The 21,118-nt window shown below is 55.7% G+C and overlaps 1 protein-coding gene across 10 annotated transcripts in view; it reads left to right on the forward strand.

Annotated features, from left to right (window-relative positions):
* The window catches only part of ITIH4 (inter-alpha-trypsin inhibitor heavy chain 4), a 24,980-nt gene continuing 3,862 nt past the window's right edge, over window positions 1-21,118 (forward strand). For 4 of the 10 annotated variants that reach the window (XR_009214585.1, XR_009214588.1, XR_009214589.1 and 1 more), the window contains exons 1-21: window positions 99-2,541; window positions 3,772-3,932; window positions 5,890-5,994; window positions 6,134-6,296; window positions 6,436-6,546; window positions 7,073-7,201; window positions 8,438-8,554; window positions 8,831-8,999; window positions 9,081-9,206; window positions 9,392-9,573; window positions 9,655-9,840; window positions 12,252-12,391; window positions 12,595-12,749; window positions 13,090-13,116; window positions 13,900-14,025; window positions 14,890-14,964; window positions 15,141-15,167; window positions 15,256-15,372; window positions 16,363-16,537; window positions 19,358-19,512; window positions 20,230-21,118. The exon at window positions 20,230-21,118 is cut by the window's right edge and continues 2,980 nt beyond it. Coding sequence is in view for 2 of the 10 variants with exons in the window: in XM_058442973.1 (XP_058298956.1) it covers window positions 2,170-2,541; window positions 3,772-3,932; window positions 5,890-5,994; window positions 6,134-6,296; window positions 6,436-6,546; window positions 7,073-7,201; window positions 8,438-8,554; window positions 8,831-8,999; window positions 9,081-9,206; window positions 9,392-9,573; window positions 9,655-9,840; window positions 12,252-12,391; window positions 12,595-12,749; window positions 13,090-13,116; window positions 13,417-13,467; window positions 13,600-13,653; window positions 13,900-14,025; window positions 14,890-14,964; window positions 15,141-15,167; window positions 15,256-15,372; window positions 16,363-16,537; window positions 19,358-19,512; window positions 19,650-19,746; window positions 20,230-20,299 (3,090 nt within the window). In the remaining 8 variants the exon portion in view is untranslated. The other 6 variants (XM_058442973.1, XR_009214591.1, XR_009214592.1 and 3 more) reach the window with 6 other exon arrangements.

Consider the following 21,118-nt stretch of genomic DNA (forward strand, 5'->3'; position numbering starts at 1 on the left):
CACAGTCCAGGCCCTTCAGCCAGGGGCTCTGCACCAGCAACTTGGAAGCACCAATAAAGAGGATGCCCGCGTGGCCCCGGCAGTCAGAAGGTGTTGGTTGGTCCCTGGCTATGGCCACTATTAAGAGGGAGGACAGGGTGGGAACATGGAACATGTCTATTTAGGAGGATCCCAGGGGATAGCACAGGTGCTATTACGGCCATTGCCACATGCTGCCTTGGACGTGGAGACCCAGTGCTGACCTGTGACTTCAGACTCTTCTGAGCCTCAGTTTCCCCTTTTATACTACAGGGGAGTTGAGCTGGAGCCTATTCCATAAAGCAGGCCATGATGACACTGCTTAGAGTGAAGTGGGTGGGGTCTCGGGGCCCACCTCTCCTCCTGGCTTCCACAGAAGCTGCTGAGAAGCCTCTGAGGACCTGCAGGCTCTGCAGCACCTAGGGACCTCAAAACCCCTCTCCCTGCACTTTTGTTCACACTGCCTCCTCCCAGCTTTTGTCCCCTCCAAGACAAAGCCAGATTGAGATTCCTCTCTGGCAGTCTGTTTCCTGAGCTACTGTCTCTTCCAAACAGCAGGGGTAAGACTCCCACATTCTGCTCCAACCAGGCTGTCTGGGCATGGAACACCAGATTCTCAGCCTGCATGACCCTTCCCTCTCCAGTCCTCTGTCCGCTGTGTACCTGGAACTGCCAGGTTCAAAAGACCCATAGAGGCCTGTCCCATTGTGATGGCAAGACCATGACCATGGACAGGCTGACTGGCTCCTTTCGGAGCTGGACTGGCAGAGCCTGGGCTTGTGGTGCCTGGCTCGGGGCTGGCGCCTGCTGGGGATGTCCTCCTGTCCCAGGAGGTTCTGGCTGCCCAGAACGCTTCCCACAGTCGCAGCCAGCCTGGTCTCCTTATATAGCCCTGGGTCTGGGCTGGGCCTGTGCTCTGTGCCCCAAGGGAGCAGACCTGCTGTGAGGAAGGGCCCAGTCCTACTTGCTGGACCCCATGGGGAGACTCTTCCCCCAGACACTGGAAGGTGTGTGTTCCCCTGTGTAATCCCAATCATATCCAGAGCCAAAAGGGTGAGCAGTGGAGACGTGCGCAGAGATGAGGCTTCTGGCCAGTCATGCTAAGGAAGGGGAGCGTCTTCCTTGCAGATGTAGAAATAGCTCCAGTCTATGGCACCTTTGATCCAGGCCTGCCGCCACCTCTAATGGAGACAGGACTGGTGGGGAAAACCCTCCCCAGCCTCTGGAAGCCACTGGCTGCCCCAAGGCCCCTGATAGGTTCCCAAGGCAGCTGGCCCCCTCAGGGCTGGTGTCACGGAGCCGTCCTCCTTCCCTGATCCAGGACTTGGCATCTGGCCACACTTTTATGACTCATCTTTACCCATCTGTGGCCACAGACTCAGGAGCTGGCTTCCCCAGAGCCACCAGGGAACGCGAGCCCCAGCGGTGCCCAGAGCGCATAATATGTACTCACTCGATCCCACTTGACAAGGAGCAGAGCGCTTCAACTTTAGCAAGGCCGGGACCCACCCCAGGCCTTTGGGCAGCGCTCCCCTGGGTCTGGGCTGAGGCGGCATCACACTGCTCATGACAACAGCATTCTGCCCTCTCTCAACCAGCGATTCCTGGGCTCCCTCCACTCCACCGAATGCCTCCCCAGTCACCCCTCAGGAGCTGCTGGCACTGTCAGCTCTGTCTTCTGTTCCATGCTGTCCTGTCTAAACTCCCTGCATGGAGACCTGTGTGCCACAGGATGTGGCAGCTTTATGACTCAGTTGTATTGCCATTCTTGTTTTGGGGGCCTTGCTGGGGTTGAACCTAAAGCCTTGGCTAGATTAATGGCACCCAAACAGCAGCCTGGGACCCCAGGAGAGAGAAGGAGGCGCCCTGTGCCCAGCACCTCTCACTTCAGAAATACAGTGTATCTATCTTGACTCTAGATCTTGCCCCACACAGACACCTCCCAGAGTCACTCCATGCCTTTGGGCCCTCCCATCAGCCAGTCACACTTACCTGGTGGCCAAGCCCCCTTCCTCCAGGGAGCCGCTAGGGTAGCCCTGTAGCCCTAGTCTTCCCCACCATCCCCCCCTGTTTCTCTCCAGGCTGGACTTATGGAGAGCAGACTGACATCTTCACTGTCAATTCCCTCCCAGCCCTGTGGAGCTTGGTGGAATGCCTGGTGTGAAGGGTCCTGGTGAAGATTTTGCACTTTTCAGAAGGGGCACGTACCCCCACTCCAACCTGAGCCTACCTTTCTTTGGTATACATTCCTGCCCCCAGCCAAGGTCCACAGGACGTTCGTCATTTGCTTATCTGAGGTCACTGTGGTTTTTGGCTTGTAGATCCCAATTTCCCAGAACCTGCCCCCATGTGGGTGGGGCAGCAAACAAGTTACTAATCCATTTCCCACTTGCTATCAAGTTCAGAAGCCTCCTGGCAGACACTGGAGCCACGATGAAGCCCCCAAGGCCTGTCTGTACCTGCAGCAAAGTTCTGGTCCTGCTTTCACTGCTGGCCATCCACCAGACCACCACTGCCCAAAAGGTAGCCAGCGTCCATGGGTGTGGCGTGAGCTGGGGGATGAGAGAATGCCTGGGAAGTGGAGAAGAGCCTCCGCATGTGCGAGCGTGTCAGCACAAGTGCGTGTGCATCAGTGTGTGTGCAAAAAAATGGTGCAGATCTCCCGCCAGGCACTACCCCAAGGGCCTTATTGGTATTCTCCCACCTAATAGAGGGGATGATCCAATCATTTCCATTTTGCAAATGAGGAAATACAGTTTTACAAGCCTGGCTCTACTGCCTTTTAGTAAGTGACCTCGGGAATGATTTATGCTGTCTATGTCTCAATTTCCTCATCTGTAAAACAGGGTAATACTAGGACCTATTCAGAGGGTGGCGATTGTGAAAACCAAACCCATTGTGTCTATAAAGTGCCTAGGACAGTGCTTGTCGCAGAGCAAATACCCAAGCACATAAACAAGCCACTTGGCACCTCTGTGCCAAACTGCATTCAGGCAGCCGCATGCAGCCGAGCAGAGTTGGTGCAGTGCGCATGAGCATGTCGCACACAAGTTACTAATCCATGGGTAAGAGGTGCCCGTGTGCCCCTCCTCGGGGGACACAGGCCTTGAGGCAAATGGCACATACTAGGGCAGTGCCCTGCAGAAGGGGGGACGAGTTGGGGAGGGCCCACTGCGGAGCAGAGAGGAAGATTCCCAACTCTTAGAGACCAGACTCTAGTCTACCTCCGAATTCTCCCAGCTCCGGGGGCTTCCTTCTAGGAAGACTGGTGGGAGCTTCCCTGTTGCCACAGAGGCCAAAGTCTCCAGAAATCAAAGGACCTGGTCACTGCCCTTTTTCTGGGCAAAGCTAAGCCAGCATGCAAAGCTCCCTGACGCCACCAGCACTCTCACCCCTGCCCAAAGGCTGAATGTGATGCCCCTCCCAGACACTGGCCCTGGCTTCACCAGCTCCACCCCCTGCATACTTGTTCTTCTCCAAGGGGCGCTCTGGGCCTCCATAGATCAAGAAGGACATGGCCCCTGCCCTGTGGTGCTGTAGGGTGGGGAATGAAGCACACTGCTACCTCTTACCTAAGACAAATGTTCACATATGAGATGCCTCACTGGGTTCAGCCTGAGGCTTGGTCAGTGGCTCAGTCAGATTGGGAGCCAGGGTTTGGTCCGGAGCCAGAGTCAGGGCCAACTCTTGAAGAGTGTCACCCCGAACTTATGTGGCATTGAAACCCTGCAACCCCCTTCTTTGCTGGTCCAGAATGGCGTCGACATCTACAGCCTCACCGTGGACTCCAGGGTCTCATCCCGATTTGCCCACACGGTCGTCACCAGCCGAGTGGTCAATAGGGCCAATACTGTGCAGGAGGCCACCTTCCAGATGGAGCTGCCCAAGAAAGCCTTCATCACCAACTTCTCCATGTAGGTGCCTTCCCACCCTCCTCCCCTCTCTACGCCCCCCGGTGCTATGACTCCATCTGCTCTGTGCCAGCAAACCCTCTTCTTGAAGTAAGGCATGCCAGGGTGTACATATTCAGGAGTACATCCTGCATCTGGGGGTCACACAGGAACAGGGGCTCGCCAAGGGACTTATTCTCAAAGATGCCCCCGTCCTTCCCTCCATCCAGCCATTCATCATCCCTAAGTGCTGTCCAGGTGTTAGGCAGAGAACCACAGCATCTTTGTGACTTTGCCTTTGAGGAGCACAGACTTAAGGCCTCCTGAGGCCAGACCAGGCAAGAGGGAGTCACCAAAATGCACATTCCAGCTCAAAGTACAGAAAACCTCCTAGACCCTTGGCTTCTCCACAGTGGAGAGTGGCTTGAGGGGGGTTCTCCTAGTTATGCCCCAGCTGGGATCCTGCAGAGGACATTTTTGCTCAGGCTGCATGAGAGATGCCTGAGGTTTCTCTGAATTCTATGAGCCAGTGATGGTCCTCACTTTGTCCTCTGCCACCCTCCCCTACCCTTCCCAACTCAGTTTCCAATGTTTACTAAATGCACCAGGACGCTGTCTGTCCCTTGCTGCCAGGAAAAGCTGTGATTTAGGACAAGGGCAAGACTCTTCCCAGAAACAGAGAGGGCGATGGTGGGGCAGACAGGGAGTGTCTCTCATGCGAGGTCCCACACTGCGGCCTCTGGAAAACTGCAGTGGGGGCTAGTCTCCTCTGTCAGGCCCCACGCATCCCCCACTCCACAGCAGCCCCTACTTTTCCTAACCCAGAGCCCGGGCCTATGCTGCCCAGCTTGCAGTGCAAGCCCCATGGGCTGTGTCAGCCTTCGACATGGGTGCCAGGGTCAGCAGTTGCCAGGTCCAGGCCCGTGGCATCTGCTGAGAGCTGAAGACTGTCACTTGCCTTCTCTGGACCCAGATCCTGTTGCTGCATGAGTTAGGGGAGCAGAGAGCAGGTTCCCTGCTCCCTGACCTGGCTAGGAGCCCCAGCTGGGCATCTGGAGAGATGAAGCACTGCCTACCCAGGGGGAGGAGCGCCACTGCCCACTCACCAGCCCCATCCTGGGCTGGAGTTAAATTATAACCAGGAAGATCAGGCAGGAGGGACGCGTAGTCCTGACATTCTGGCTGCTCCCCCTCCTGCCCACTGCCACACACTCCTACACTTTCATACCACCCCCAGATGGAGCAGGCGAAGTTGACCAGGCACATCCCTACTCACCCGACAAGGAGGCTCTGGAGAAGTCGTTTTCCTCCCTGAGAAATGGTCTGGGCCATTCTTTCTCAGCCCCCAAAGGATGGCTGCTAGGAGTGTGTCCACACACCCAAGAGTCCCATCCACCAATTGTCCAAAACTTCCTTCCAGATGTGCCAGCCTCCCTATAGGGTGCCTGCCTCTTGTGGGAGGGATGGGGGAGACTGCTGTAGGGGGAAAGGGCTTAGAGCCTCCAGCCCTGCGTCTCCTTCCTCCTCAGTCCTGGCCCCACACGGCTGCACGCAGGGCTGGGAACAAGTGTGACTCAGAGAGCTCTTGCTGGTGATGAACTGGTTCCCCTGGAACAGTCCGTGAAGTGGAAGGGACAGGTGGGAATGTGGGCCAGCTTGGGCCAGACTGGACAGGTGGAGAGAAGACAGGATTTAGCCCGGCCCTGCCCCTCTGCAGCCTCCCCTTCGTCCCTTCTATAAAATGAATGCTTACTGTTACTGTACACACCTCCAGGAGCTAGAGGCCTGGCGCACTTTGCAGAGTGCCCTGCACAGGGTCCTGTATGCGGTAGGTGCATAATAAATGGCACTGGGCTCAGGCAAAGATGGGAGTCACTGTGTCAAGAGGCACACCGAGTCCAGAAAGGCTCTCTGGAGGAGGCAGGAGTGGAATGGGCTCCTGCCACCAGGCTCTCAACAACTCCCACCCTTCTGCCCCCAGGATCATCGATGGCATGACCTACCCAGGGATCATCAAGGAGAAGGCTGAAGCCCAGGCACAGTACAGTGCAGCAGTGGCCAAGGGAAAGAGCGCTGGCCTCGTCAAGTGAGCTGGCGGGGGGCAGCTTCGGTGGGGAGGGTCTAGACAAAGGCCACCTTGCCTTTGGCCCTTAGTCCTGCTCCCACCTCCACCAGCCTTACCCCCCCTGTCCTGGAGGGGCAGGCCTGATGCCCTTCTCCCCCAGGGCCACCGGGAGAAACATGGAGCAGTTCCAGGTGTCGGTCAGTGTGGCTCCCAATGCCAAGATCACCTTTGAGCTGGTCTATGAGGAGCTGCTCAAGCGGCGTTTGGGGGTGTATGAGCTGCTGCTGAAAGTGCGGCCCCAACAGCTGGTCAAGCACCTGCAGGTACCTGCTGCTACCTCTTCCGGGGAGGCCTCCTGCTTGACCCTTGACCTGCTGAGGGCGGCCCCTCTTTGTCCCTGGGCCTCCTGTGAGCCCCAGCCCAGGCTCCTGGCTGACCCAGGGACCCACATCTTGCCTCCAGATGGACATTCACATCTTTGAGCCCCAGGGCATCAGCTTCCTGGAGACAGAGAGCACCTTCATGACCAACCAGCTGGTAGACGCCCTCACCACCTGGCAGAATAAGACCAAGGTGGGCCTGTTGTGGTCAGCAGGTGAGGGTACCAAGGGCCCTGCCTTCAGGCCAGCCCTATGAGCCTGGATTTCTGGAAAGCAGGATGGGCTCTCCATCCTGTGAGCTGTGAGCTGGAGAGGCTCCTGAGATCTCTGCGTCCTTGCTGTCATTTGGCAGATGGGGAGGGCAAAGCCTAGAGAAGGACTATGGGGTCCTCGTATGAGCCCTGAGATCTGTCTGGGAAGGGGCTGGATAGTAGACTGATGTGAGGGTCCTGGGGCCAGGTGGAGAGGAGGAGATGGTTGGACAGCACACATCCTGGAACAGCCTCTGTTTGCGCGGCTCCAGGAACAGGGCGCTCATCACACCCCTCCCCTACGTGAGAGTGGTCCATCAATAACTCAGCCTGAAAGAAAGTGCCCTGGAATACAGACCCAAGGCTGCATCCTGGAATTCTGATTTCCCAGTATACAGACAGGGGTAGAGGGTGTTGTTGGCCTGGCTTTGCTGTTCCTCCCAACTTCAGCCCGGATTATTCCTCCAGGCTCACATCCGGTTCAAGCCAACACTTTCCCAGCAGCAAAAGTCCCCAGAACAGCAAGAAACAGTCCTGGACGGCAACCTCATTATCCGCTATGATGTGGACCGGGCCATCTCCGGGGGCTCCATTCAGGTGGGTAGACCCCAGGCAAGAGCAGAGCAGCCTGGAAGTCTGTCCACCCCCAAGGGCCTGAGCTTGGGTATTTTAGAAGAGGAAAAGAACCACCCTTACTTAGCAGTGTGCACCAGGGACCGGCACAGACAGAAAACACCTGATTTAGTTGTGTTGTCCCTGAAACTATTCCCTTTCCCAGGCAGAAAAGGTTTGTCTCTGAGAAGAGCTGTTCTGTGGGGTTTCCCTCTTTGCCTCTGCTGCTAGGAGGCTCACAACTCAGTTTTACGCACATTTGCAGTAGTCTCTTGCACACTAGTTTCTGGCATTATTATTGTTGTTATATTTTGGTATGATCATGGCTCACTGCACCGTCAAACTCCCAGGTTCAAAAGATCCTCCTGCCTCAGCCTCCCTAGTAGCTGGGACTGCCCACATGCACCACCACACCTGGCTAATTTTTTTTTTTTTTCCAGTAGAGACAAGATTGCCCAGGCTGGTCTTGAATTCCTGGGCTCAAGTGATCCTCCCACCTAAGCCTCCCAAAGTGCTGGAATTACTGGCGTGATTCACCACACCCAGCCATTTCTGCCATTGTTATTATACTTCCCTTTTACTCCATGTTTTTGAAGTCTTCCCTCTTTTTTTTTTTTTTTTTGAGACGGAGTCTCGCTCTTTCACCCAGGCTGGAGTGCAGTGGCGCAATCTCGGCTCACTGCAGGCTCCGCCCCCCTGGGGTTCACGCCATTCTCCTGCCTCAGCCTCCTGCGTAGCTGGGACTACAGGCGCCTGCCACCTCGCCCGGCTAATTTTTTGTATTTTTAGTAGAGACGGGGTTTCACCGTGTTAGCCAGGATGGTCTCGATCTCTTGACCTCGTGATCCGCCCACCTCGGCCTTCCAAAGTGCTGGGATTACAGGCGTGAGCCACCACGCCCGGCCGTCTTCCCTCTTTTGATGGTTGTCAGGTTTATGATGTCTGAACTTTTTAATATAAGCCATCTGAAATACTAAAACAAATAGAAGGAAAAGTTGCAGGGAGAGTTCTAGTGAGCTATGCATGAGCAGGGTAGGCTTCCGCAAGAAAGGGGCTGGTCTGAGCCCTGAAAAAGGGCAAGGTTTTGGGGAGGGTAGCAGTAGGATGGAAATGGGATTGGAACAGAGCACAGAAACCCAAGAATTTGGGGTAAGGGGGCTGAATGGGGATAGGGCACAATCATAGCTCTGATGGCCTGGGTGGGTCTCACTCTGGCCACAGATCGAGAACGGCTACTTTGTACACTACTTTGCCCCCGAGGGCCTAACCGCAATGCCCAAGAATGTGGTCTTTGTCATTGACAAGAGCGGCTCCATGAGTGGCAGGAAAATCCAGCAGGTAGGTCCTGTGGCCCAGGGCAGGGCCCTGAAAACTCCCAGGCCCTTCACACTATCAGCTGTGGTCCGACAGGCGGACCCCCTTCCTTCACCTTTCGGCACCATGGGGCGGGTGGCTCTCAGGAGCCAAGGTTGGCCAGAGCCTAGGGCAGCCCCTGTTCCTAGAGTAGATACCATGACCTCACCCCCGAGACAGGAGTCCAAGGATGCCAGCCCAAGGGCACATGAGCCCTCGGGGAGCCCTTCTGAAGCACCCACATTTCCTCTCCCTGACCAGACCCGGGAAGCACTAATCAAGATCCTGGATGACCTCAGCCCCAGAGACCAGTTCAACCTCATCGTCTTCAGTACAGAAGCAATTCAGTGGAGGCCATCACTGGTGCCAGCCTCAGCCGAGAACGTGAACAAGGCCAGGAGCTTTGCTGCCGGCATCCAGGCCCTGGGAGGTAAGTGCCTCCGCGGCCCTGCAGGGTAGGGGCTTCCAGGGCTCCTGGCTGGGGGCCACCTTGAGAGTGTGTGCTCCTCAGGGACCAACATCAATGATGCAATGCTGATGGCTGTGCAGCTACTGGACAGCAGCAACCAGGAGGAGCGGCTGCCCGACGGGAGTGTCTCACTCATCATCCTGCTCACCGATGGCGACCCCACCGTGGGTGAGGGCCCTGCTCGCGACTCCAGGGCACGCTGCACAGGGGAGGCGGCTGGGGCTGCACTTGGGCTTGCTGTGGGACCTGGGCAGGGAGAGGGGGTCACTGAGGCCCCTCAGCTCTGAGGTTCCAGAAATATTCATCGAGCAAATCACTATTTTCTCGCCCTCATCCCAAACCCCTGGGTCCAGGGGAGACTAACCCCAGGAGCATCCAGAAGAACGTGCAAGAAGCTGTAAGTGGCCGGTACAGCCTCTTCTGCCTGGGCTTTGGCTTCGACGTCAGCTATGCCTTCCTGGAGAAGCTGGCACTGGACAACGGCGGCCTGGCCCGACGCATCCATGAGGACTCAGACTCCGCCCTGCAGCTCCAGGTGCCAGTGTGCCCCAGGTGGGCTGCACAGAGAAGTGGGCAGTCATAAAGCCCAGCCTTTATGACACCCCCAACCCTGCAGGACTTCTATCAGGAAGTGGCCAACCCACTGCTGACAGCAGTGACCTTTGAGTACCCAAGCAATGCCGTGGAGGAGGTCACTCAGAACAACTTCCGGCTCCTCTTCAAGGGCTCAGAGATGGTGGTGGCTGGGAAGCTCCAGGACCAGGGGCCTGATGTGCTCACAGCCACAGTCAGTGGGAAGCTGGTGAGTGTGTCCAGAGCCACCCTGGAGGGGTGCAGCCAGAGGGGCTGGACTCAAATCCCAGACCTGCCCAGCTCCAGCTTTCCCCTCTGCTGCCTGTGGATGACAGAGGGGCATGGCAGGGATTCAATGAGACAATAGAGTGATTCTCATGAGACCAGCACATACAGGCCCTCGGCAGCCGGTCTGTGCACCTGTGAGCACAGGTGAGGGCAGGGATTCCTCCCTAGTTGTCATCCCCTCCTGTCCTGGTACCACAACCCTCTCAGGTTGCAATTGGACAGAGAGGACTGCTCCTATTTCACAGATGAGCAGACTGAGCTCTAGGCAGGGCAGGCAGCTTGCCCTGGGCCCCATTGCAACCAGGCCAAGAGCCCAGCTTGCCACGTGGCACCCTGTCCTTGCCCAGCCTTCCCTGCCTCCTTCCAAGGATCCCCTGTCATTCCATAAAGAGAAACTGAGCACGAGCTCTGCGGCAGAGCCTTCTTCAGGCCCTGGGATGCAGCAGTGAATGAGGCTGGACCCCTCCGTGCCCTCATGGGAGAGACAACCCAAGGACATATCACCACACAAACCAGCTACAGGCTGGGCTCTAACCCTGGACTCAGGAGAGCAGCACTAGGAGCCCCAGCCTGGCCTGGGGATCAGGGAGGGCTTCCTGGAGGAGGCCCAGCAGAGACAAAGGGATAAGTGGGAGGTGGGAAGAGTCCAGATGGGGCAATGGAGGAATATGTTAGGCCCCTGTGGCATGAGGGCAGCGTGTGTGAAGAGAATAGCCGTGGGCGTTGGGGGCCCATGGCCTTGTCTCAGGACAAATCCCCAAGTGTCATGACTGTTGGTACAGGCTGTGTGGACACCCTGCCTGACTTCAAACCCAGCTCTGCCACCTCCCAGATAGGAGACATGGAGAAGTCACTTAATCTCCATGTACCGCAGTTTCCTCCTATGTAAACATGGGAATAAGTCTCATGCCCCCCTCATAAAGTCACTGTGATTGATGTCCAGTGATAAGCACTCCATACATGTCAGCAGCTGATTTAGCTTGGAGGCCGTGGGTTCCCAAAGTACAGAACCCAAGGTGACTCGGGAGTTCACAGACAGACATGGCTTTGTTTTAGTGGTTATTTACTTATTTTAATGTGTATTCTGAAAAGTATGATCTGAACTTCAGACCTAAGATTTTTTTTTTTTTTTTTTTTGAGATGGAGTCTTGCTCTGTCTCCCAGGCTGGAGTGCAGTGGTTCTATCTCGGCTCACTGCAAGCTCCACCTCCCAGGTTCACGCCATTCTCCTGCCTCGGCCTCCCGAGTAGCTAGGACTACCGGCACCCACCACCACGCCCGGCTAATTTTTTGTATTTTTAGTAGAGATGGGGTTTCACCGTGTTAGCCAGGGTGGTCTCAATCTCCTGACCTTGTGATCCGCCCACCTTGGCCTCCCAAAGTGCCGGGATTACAGGCGTGAGCCACCGTGCCCGGCCCAGATCTAAGATGTTATGGGTATAAAGCCAAGTAAAAATTGTTAGCCTACTTAAAGTTCATTTAAGGAAAAATATCAATTAAATAGCTGTATGTGTGGATGGGGCGAAATTCATGCAGGTAGCCTATGTATGCCAAAGCTTTGGAAAGCCAGCCAGGCCCTGGGCGAGAGACAGGCTGCTCCAGTGGGAGTAGACCACAGGTCTGATCCACGTTGTGAAAAGGTCTCTTGGCCACTCGGGGAGCTCTGGTGGGAGAGGCCTGGGATTCCTCTGCCCTAGGAGCCCATTTCCCAGGCAGCGAGCTAGGTCAGTCTGAGACCACAGGCCCCTCCCCGAGGGAGGAGGGAGCAGGTTCACACAGAGCTTGGGTGCACGCTTCCCTGTCATTGTCCCACGGTGGCCAGCCACAGAGGGGCCAGCTTGGACAGGGGCAGCCGTTGGGGTAGATGGAGCCCCAAACCCGGAGCCACGACATCTGAGTTCTGTTCTCAACTCTGCCTCTGACCCCTGGGAAGGTCCTTCCCTCTCTGTCCCTTTCCCCCACCTTTGGGGGTAAGGGCAGGCTGTAGCTAGATACACTTCCTGCTCCACACTGCACTTGCAAATCCTTCCTGCTGCTGTTTCTACACTGGCCTGGGTTTCCCATCCCTTTCTTCCAGAGGTTTGGCTGATTTGAGTCCTGGCGCTGTGCCTGCTTTGTTGTACCTGGGCTACTTTGCTACCTTTTCACCTCCTTCTCATCCCTGTATGTTCTGTGACTGAGCCCTTTGCATCCCTAAGCCCCCTCCTTACCCCCACTCAAAGGAAATGCAGTCCTCGCAGTCAGTGTGTGGGACCTGCCCCAGCTCCAATCATGGAAGAGCTCGGAACTGCCAGGCCAGATGCAGATGTCCGGCCCTCACTGCTCCTGCCCTGGCTGGGCCCCTCTTTCCAGCCTACACAGAACATCACTTTCCAAACGGAGTCCAGTGTGGCAGAGCAGGAGGCAGAGTTCCAGAGCCCCAAATATATCTTCCACAACTTCATGGAGAGGCTCTGGGCATACCTGACTATCCAGCAGTTGCTGGAGCAAACGTGAGTGCATCAGCACCTCCCTAAGCCTGTCACTAGGGGGCAGGCACAGGTGGCACGGGACCGCCTAAGCATGGAGAGACGGGGGTCTTTGTATCATGTCCAAGCTCCAGATTCTCCCAGAGGGACCTCCCCAGAAGGGGCTGGATGGAAAATCTGTTCCCGAATTCAAGGACCTCCTGAGCTCTGATGTGCTCCACCTACAGTGTCTCCGCATCCGATGCTGATCAGCAGGCCCTCCGGACCCAAGCACTGAATTTATCGCTTGCCTACAGCTTTGTCACACCTCTCACATCTATGGTAGTCACCAAACCCGAAGACCAAGAGCAGTCTCAAGTTGCTGAGAAGCCCGTGGAAGGCGGTGGGTGTGGGGTTGAGATCTCAGCCTCCCAGGTAGCAGAGTTTGGACCCAGCATTCTCCCCGATCTTCCCTGCATCCTCCCCGATCTTCCCTGCATCCTGACCAAGACCCCAACCGTGCCCCCAACAGACTCCCCCTGGGAGATTCAGCCTATTCACTGATGAGGAAAGTGAAGCCGGGTCGCCTATCTCCCCAAATTCATTGCACCTACGATATAGTCCGGGATTGGGTAGCAAGATTAAACACAAGCGCTTCAAATTGATGAAAACCACCCTGATGGTGTCTGTCTGTGTCTCTGTCTGTCTGTCTGTCTCTCTCTCTCTCTCTTTGTTTTATCCAGAAAGTAGAAACAGGAATGTCCACTCAGGTAAGCAGCGAACATCCTCAAAGGCTGTGCTGGGTGGTGGTCTGCTAACACAGGGTCCAGGGCACCAGCCCTGTGAGGTTGCTGGCCAGGGCCCAGGTCCGCCCAGGCCTCTCCAGCCCAGCCCTGCTGCCAGGAGGCAGCGTTATCTGACCCAGCACGCTGGTGCATTTAGTCGCCTGTGCATTCAAATATTGGCTGTGCCTCAGGCTCTGTCCCCAGCACTAGGAATACAGTCCCCATCCAAGTGGGGCCACAGGAAGGTGGGTGCAAGATGCAAACCCAGGTCCCACTGATTTCCAGGTTCCACTTTCTTCAAATATTATCTCCAGGGAGCAAAAATACCAAAACCAGGTGACAAAGTAGGAGGTTGGGGGAGGGGAGATTGACAGATTGGGCTCGGTCCTGGCTGTGGAGGGTAGTGCCTTGCCCAGCTCCTCTGGCTGGTGACAGCCCTCGGACCTCAGTTCAGTTGTATCTGATCAGGACTTGACCACACAGAGGCTTCCTTTTCTCCAAGAAGAGGATGGAGTAGACAAGGTAGTTTGAGGGGTTCTGTCAGGGGGAGGCATGACATCCCTGGGGGGGAGTTCGAGGGAGGTCCATTATTGTTCCAGCATTGATTATCTCCCAGCTGTTGGGGGAGAGGCTCCCCAAGTTGGCCGGGTGTGGGGAGAGGGGACATAGCTGCCCTCTCCGCACCCACTCCTGGGTGGATCTCAAGCCCTGGCTGTGAGGACCCACACCCCACCTGAGAGAAGACTGCATCTGTCAATTTCTCCAAAGCTGGAGCTGCTATCTCCCGGATGAATTTCAGACCTGGAGTTCTCAGCCCCAGGCAAGTTGGATTCCCAGGACCTCCTGATGCTCCTGACCATGCTGCTCTCCACCCCTTCCGCCGTCTGGCCGTCTGTAAGCCGCCTTCCGGCCCTGCGAGGGCCTTGGTTTCCTCACGGTGGTCCTTGAGCCTGCCCCATAGAGGGGGGTGGGGTAAAGCACGCACCACAGGGCCAGGCCGGGGACGGCTGCTGAGGGCATGATGTGAAGTAATTGTGGGTCATTTCAACCTGGGATCATTTACTGGGGCTGGGGTGGGAGTGCATTTCCTAAGGAGGTGTCCTCGCCTTCCCAGCTCTTTGCAGCTGCCCCCTGCCCCGTCCTCAGCATCTCATCTCCTCAGATGCGAGCTCACCCAGGTCCTTTAGCTGCCCCTAGGTTGTCAGACCACAGGCCATGACAGAGCAGCCTCTCCCACACTCCTTGTTCAGAGGGGACCCTAGGCCCTAAGAGGGGCAGGGACTGGCCAAGCATGCACGTCACAGCGCTCTTTGGAGCAGTCCTTACCAGCTTCCTCTCTCTGAAGGCCCCTCTCCCCACTACCCAGTGTATGAACATCAGGCCTTCCCTCCCCAAGGCAGCACTTCACCTGTCCTTTACTTTCACTGAGTAGGATCCACTATACTCTAGAGGTTGACTCATGAGGAAACCTTCTAGGAAGGGAGGGCTTCCTCCGTTCAGAAAGCCAACAGAGATCCCTCGAACTGTTTTCTGATCCCCAAATCTGCACTCGAATGCAGCTGCAGAGCAAGGCTGGACTTATCCCTGACAGCATGCTCTTCTGTTTGAAAATCTCCTGTGACAAAGGCCATTCTAGGTGGAGTGTATGTGTGGCAGGATGGGGGGCTGGAGCTTGGTGACAGCGGTGGCTGCGCCGCTGGTTGCTTGCCTCCTGACTGCCTTTCTGCTCCTTTCTGTTTCCGGATGTTCCTGCCCTAGCGCCTGCTTTAGCACCACCAGCCACCTCAAATCCAGATCCAGCTGTGTCTCGTGTCATGAACACCAAAATCAAAGGTGCCCCCAAGGCCAGAGGCCCTGTCCTAACGGGGATCCTGGGAGGGGAGTGACCTGTCACGTGTCTCGATGTTGAAGTAGTGAGGGAACCCGGCCACACCTAGTCACTGCTCCCTCCGTCAACCTCCCACTCCTGAGGAAGGGGCTGCCTAAACCCAGACTTTTTCTTCTTTTAGAAACAACCATGACAGCCCAAACCCCAGGTACGTTCCCAGCCCCCTTGTCCCCCTTCCGCGTCCTTGCCCCCAGCCTGCCCTTCCTGCTCCAGGAGCCGTGCCCCGGCTGTCCCAGCCCCCATACAGGCTCCCTCTGCCATCCTGCCACTGCCTGGGCAGAGCGTGGAGCGGCTCTGTGTGGACCCCAGACACCGCCAGGGGCCAGTGAACCTGCTCTCAGACCCTGAGCAAGGTGAGAGGGGCACACCCAGAGAGATGCAGACACCACTGGCACACACCCACCACCTGCCTACAGAGACACACACAGCACGTGCAGGCTTGCCCCACACAGGCCCCTCCCAGATCATAGCATGCTCCTGCCTCCCAGCGCCGGCATGGGCACATACTCACACAGACACCCCAGGGACGTTCCGCTGGGCACCTTGTGTGCAGGTGTGGGTGGCCTAGGCACAGATAAGCATGGCAGCCATGTGGAGGTGAGCCTAGAGGAGGAGCCAGGGTGGGGCAAGGGTCAGGGGAGCTGCCTGGGGTCGCACAGGGATGGCAGGGCCCTGGCGGGTGCTCAGAGACCAGCATGAGGATGTTCCAGATGGAGGAGTTAGTGCCTGCAGAGTACAGAGCCCCAAAAGATGAGACCTAGAAGGTGTGGATGAGGGGAATGGCAGGAAGAGACAGGGGTGCTGGCTGGGCCCCGCCCCTTCAATCCTGGACCAGACATGGGGACACACTCCACTCAGCAATGCTCACCTCCCCACTGCCCAGCCCCACTCAAAGCCAAGGGACATCCACGGCTTTCTTATTCCTCAGATGCATGTGTCACCCACTTCCTCACTCAGGCCTGGGAATGTCTTTCCTGAGGGCAGGGAGCACCGATTCTCCATCTTACCCTTGGCTGCGGCATCTAGCTCAGGGCCAGGCGCTCCATGGGGTGTTCTGAAGGCTTATTGACTGGAGACAAGTTAATTCTCAAAGGCCTCATCTGAGGGTGGCTGTCGCCAAGGATTTAGGGGCCCCTCCAAAGCCTTAGACACCAAGGGACAGTGGAGAGATTGTGGGAGCCAGCCCCCAGTGTGAAGGAGTGCTGAGAAAGGGGCGCCCCTCCTGATGAGGGAGGGAGCTGCTGCAGAACTCCAGGGGGTGTGATCAGGGAGGTCTCCCCGTGCAGGTCGGTGTCAGCCCTGGCTGGGGCCCAGCTTTGACCTCTCTGGTCTGGTCCTCCCAGGGGTTGAGGTGACTGGCCAGTATGAGAGGGAGAAGGCTGGGTTCTCATGGATCGAAGTGACCTTCAAGAACCCCCCAGTACGGGTTCACGCATCCCCTGAACACGTGGTGGTGACTCGGAACCGAAGAAGCTCTGCGTACAAGTGGAAGGAGACGCTGTTCTCAGTGATGCCCGGGTAAGGCCCAGGCTGGAGCCCGGGGCAGGGGTTGACCCTTCAGGCTACAGTGGCTGATGATGGTACAAGCAGGTGGCCTGAGGCCATGGACCTGAGAATGGAGCGGCTACACTCACAGGAGGGGCAAAGAGACAAGAGCCCTGCTGTATACCCCTGCAGCTCCGGAGGGCACTGAGGAGTTGTCCTGGGGACCTAACCCAGGTCACTATCCCATGCAGGAGACAGTGAGGTTTGGAGCTAGCTCTGCTGCTAATCCTTGTGACCCTGGGCAGGCAGCTTAGTCCCTCTGAGCCTCAGTTTCTTCACTAATAACCAGTATTAATCATCCTGGCCCAGAGTCAGAAGGCTGGAGGGAGAACCCAATGAGAGAGTGTAGTTGGGAGCACTTTGCTGTCAGATGATACAGTGCCCCCCAGGCACCCCGCGGGACAGTGCTGCCTACGTAGTGACATGATGTTCCAATGACAATAGTGAGAAGCTGGAGAGCATTGTTGACAGCATGTTACCAGCATTCTCTTTAGCGTATCCTTGGAGCTCTGCTAAGGAGACACAAGTCAGTAGCCTCAAATACTGAGCAGCTGGTGAATAATGGAGGCAGAAGGCCACCTCTTCTGGGTGAGGAAGCTCACTGCTTCACAGTGGCCTTCCAGGGACAGTCTTCCAGCTTTGCAGATCACGAGGGGCCTCGGGGAAGGGCTGAGGCCCTCGTCCTCTGTGGGCAGTGGCCTCCAAGCCCCCGCCCTGTGCCACAGCTCACCCTTTTCCAAGTATGGACAGCCTTGTCCAGCCCTTCCTCACCCAGCCCTCAGCGGGAACTCCTTTGCACTTGACAGATGAGTGCACACCCAGCTAATCCAAGGGCTCACCCAAAAACCTTCCCAATTTCATAAAAGATCCAGGCCCGGTGTGGTGGCTCACGCCTGTAATCCCACCACTTTGGGAGGCCAAGGTGGGTGGATTGCCTGAGCTCAGGAGTTTGAGACCAGCCTGGGCAACACGGTGAAACCCCATCTCTACTAAAATACAAAAATTAGCCAGGTGTGGCAGTGTGCACCTGTGATCCCAGCTACTCGAGAGGCCAAGACAGGAGAATCACTTGAACCCGGGAGGCAGAGGTTGCAGTGAGCCAAGATCATTCCACTGCACTCCAGCCTGGGCAACAGAGCGAGACTGTGTCTCAAAAAATAAATAAAAGTTCTAAAAGTTGGCCGGGCACGGTGGTTCATGACACCCAACACAAGTGTAATCCCAACACTTTGGGAGGCCGAGGCGGGTGGATCACTTGAGGCCGGGAGTTTGAGACTAGCCTGGCCAACGTAGTGAAACCCTGTCTCTACTAAGAATACAAAAACTAGCTAGGTATGGTGGCGGGCACCTGTAATCCTGGCTACTCAGGAGGCTGAGAATTGCTTGAACCTGGGAGAAGGAGGTTGCAGTGAGCTGAATTAATACCACTGCACGCCAGCCTGGGCAACAGAGTGAGACACTATCTCCAAAAAAAGGAAAAAAAAAAAGATCTAAAATTCCTTGCTATCTGGTAGATTCACCAGAATCAATAGCATTTTTATGCCTAGAAAATGAAATAGAAGTAAAATCTTATTAATTGTAGGGAGAGAAAGTCCAAATACTTTCATGAGCTACAGAAGACATAAAGAAAAATAGGCCGGGCACAGTGGCTTATGCCTGTAATCCCAGCACTTTGGGAGGCCAAGGCAGGTGGATCACCTAAGGTCAGGAATTGGAGACCAGCCTGGCCAACATGGTGAAACCCCGTCTCTACTAAAAATACAAAAATTAGCTGGGTGTGGTGGCACGCCTGTAATCCCAGCTACTTGGGAGGCTGAGGTAGGAGAATTGCTTGAACCCAGGAGGTGGAGGTTGCAGTGAGCTGAGATTGCGCCACTGCACTTCAGCCTGGGCAACAGAGCGAGACTCCTACTCAAAAAAAAAAAAAAGAAAAGAAAAGAAAAAAAACCCCACATCTTTTAGATTGAATTGAAGCAACAGAACAGTGTATGTTTAGGGAAAATTTGTTTCAAATAACCTCTGAGTAACAGCAGGGTCTTATTCAACATGCTTAAAGGAACCTAACGTTCATGAGAACACCAGAAAGGCAAGAATTTCAAGGGTTATTTTAACTAAAAAACTGAGGAGACAGAATGAGAAGAGGCCTATCCTTTAGACATTAAACACATGATTAAACACAAGTCATCCAAAGAGAGTACACCAGCTGTAGAACAAAAGGGACGGAGTGGATGCATCAGAGAAATTCCTTCAATCATATAAAACTAATTTATGACAAACTGAATTTAAGAAAACCGGAGGCCGGGTGCAGTGGCTCACGCCTGTAATCCCAGCACCTTGGGATGCTGAGGCAGGCAGATTGCTTCAGCTCAGGAGTTTGAGACCAGCCTGGGCAACATGGTGAAACCCTGTCTCTCTTAAAAATAAAAAAATTAGCTGGGCATGGTGGCATGTACCTGCAGTACCAGCTACTTGGGAGGTAGAGGTGGGAGAATCACTTGAGCTGAGGAGGCACAGGTTGCAGCGAGCTGAGATCACACCACTGCACTGCGGCCTGCCCTGCCAAAAAAGAGAAAGAGAAAAAGTGATGGGGAAACCAGACATCATTAGGTTAACTTTGGTCCTATTTTACCGATGAGGAAACTGAAATCCAGAAGATTTAAGGGCCTTCCCATCCAAGGCCACTCCATGACTTCCTGGACAAGAGGGGAAGCCCAGCCCACTCCCCACCCTGACTACTGAGGTTCCGTGCACACGTCTCTACCTTCCTGCTCAAGACGCTGGGTCTTTCCACAGCCTGAAGATGACCATGGACAAGACGGGTCTCCTGCTGCTCAGTGACCCAGACAGAGTGACCATCGGCCTGTTGTTCTGGGATGGCCGTGGGGAGGGGCTCCGGCTCCTTCTGCGTGACACTGACCGCTTCTCCAGCCACGTTGGAGGGACCCTTGGTACTGTGCCCATTGCCGGGGCCCAGGCCTTCCTCAGAAACCAGCTGTGCTTGGGAACAGGCGGCGCCCCTCCCCTGCGTGTGTCTCCCAGGCTCCCTCTGTCTCTAACCCTTACTGACCCACCCTTTGTATCTCAGGCCAGTTTTACCAGGAGGTGCTCTGGGGATCTCCAGCAGCATCAGATGACGGCAGACGCATGCTGAGGGTTCAGGGCAGTGACCACTCTGCCACCAGGTGACTCGGCACAAGCAGACCGCTGAGCCCGGCTGGGGTGGGGTGGGGACTGGGAGGCCAGGAGCCAGGCTCTCCAGGGCCCCACTCCTGTCCTTGCCCAGGAACTAGACACAGTCTAGTGGAAGGTTGATGCTGTAGAGGTGTCTAAGCCAGCTTTCAGTGACCCCACAAAAGATGGATGGCCATCTCAGACCCACAGAAAACACATGGGCCTGAGATCCCTGGGGTTGGTTGGGGACAGTAGGAACCTCTTCCTGTCCACACCCTGAACTCCCAGAGCCTAAATCCTGGAGACCTCACGTACTGGCTTCTCTAGGATAATGCTCTGGGTGACCGGGCCTTGTTGGCCTGTGCTGGAGGGAATTCTAGAGGGACCCCAGGATTCCCTACCCTCCATGTTCCTGTCCCCAGCTGTCTCCCTCTTTTCCCACCACACCTGTGATTTGCTGACCACCTGCCTGTCTGTCTGTCTTTCCATTTCAGAGAGCGCAGGCTGGATTACCAGGAGGGGCCCCCAGGAGTGGAGATTTCCTGCTGGTCTGTGGAGCTGTAGTTCTGATGGAAGGAGCTGTGCCCACCCTGTACACTTGGCTGCCCCCTGCAACTGCAGGGCCACTTCTGGGGCCTGGACCACCATGGGGAGGAAGAGTCCCACTCATTACAAATAAAGAAAGGTGGTGTGAGCCCAGGAAGTGGGTGTCTCCAGTTCCATGTGGCCAAATCCTAGGGCCTCAACCTCGCATCCTGAACCTTAGCATTGTGGAACATAGAAGCTTCCACTGTCAGCTCTCAAGGGCCCATGGCCAGGAGGGCCCATGCTGAGCTTTCAGTCCAGCCCCTTCATTTTACAAACAAGGAAATTGAGCTCGAACCACCCATTTGAGATGTCACTCTGGCTGCCAGCTAGGGGCCCAGGGCTGGGAGCATTCTCCAGGAGCAGAGGTTCAGTCTGCTTCATGGTCACTTGGACCAGTTTTGACTACAAAAAAAAAAAAAAGAGTGAACTGGGTTGGAATTCTTTCTAGTCCAACTCCTAAACTTTCTCAGTGAGCTTTTGGACCTCTCTGCAATGGGATTCGCTTTACACAATTTGATTTTCACGCCTGTGCTGAGGAGCAGGCCTGTCTGCTCATTGTCTTGTAAGGAAGCACTGGATCTTTGAAGGAGACACAGAGGCAAGGCTCCAGGTGCAGCGGGGAAATACGGCCTGTTCCCAGAAACCTCTAGTCTAATGGGGCTGATCTGGGTCCCAACTCTAAATCCTGTGCTTGAGGGTCTCCTTTCCTGTTCTTGCCCCAGGGTTAGGCACCCCAAAGATTCCACCAATTCCTGTATGGGCAACGTATACTTTAAAGAATTTACGGCTGGGTGT

Source organism: Hylobates moloch, unplaced genomic scaffold (genome assembly GCF_009828535.3).
Source record: "Hylobates moloch isolate HMO894 unplaced genomic scaffold, HMol_V3 SCAFFOLD_8, whole genome shotgun sequence".
NCBI classification, from domain to species: domain Eukaryota; kingdom Metazoa; phylum Chordata; class Mammalia; order Primates; family Hylobatidae; genus Hylobates; species Hylobates moloch.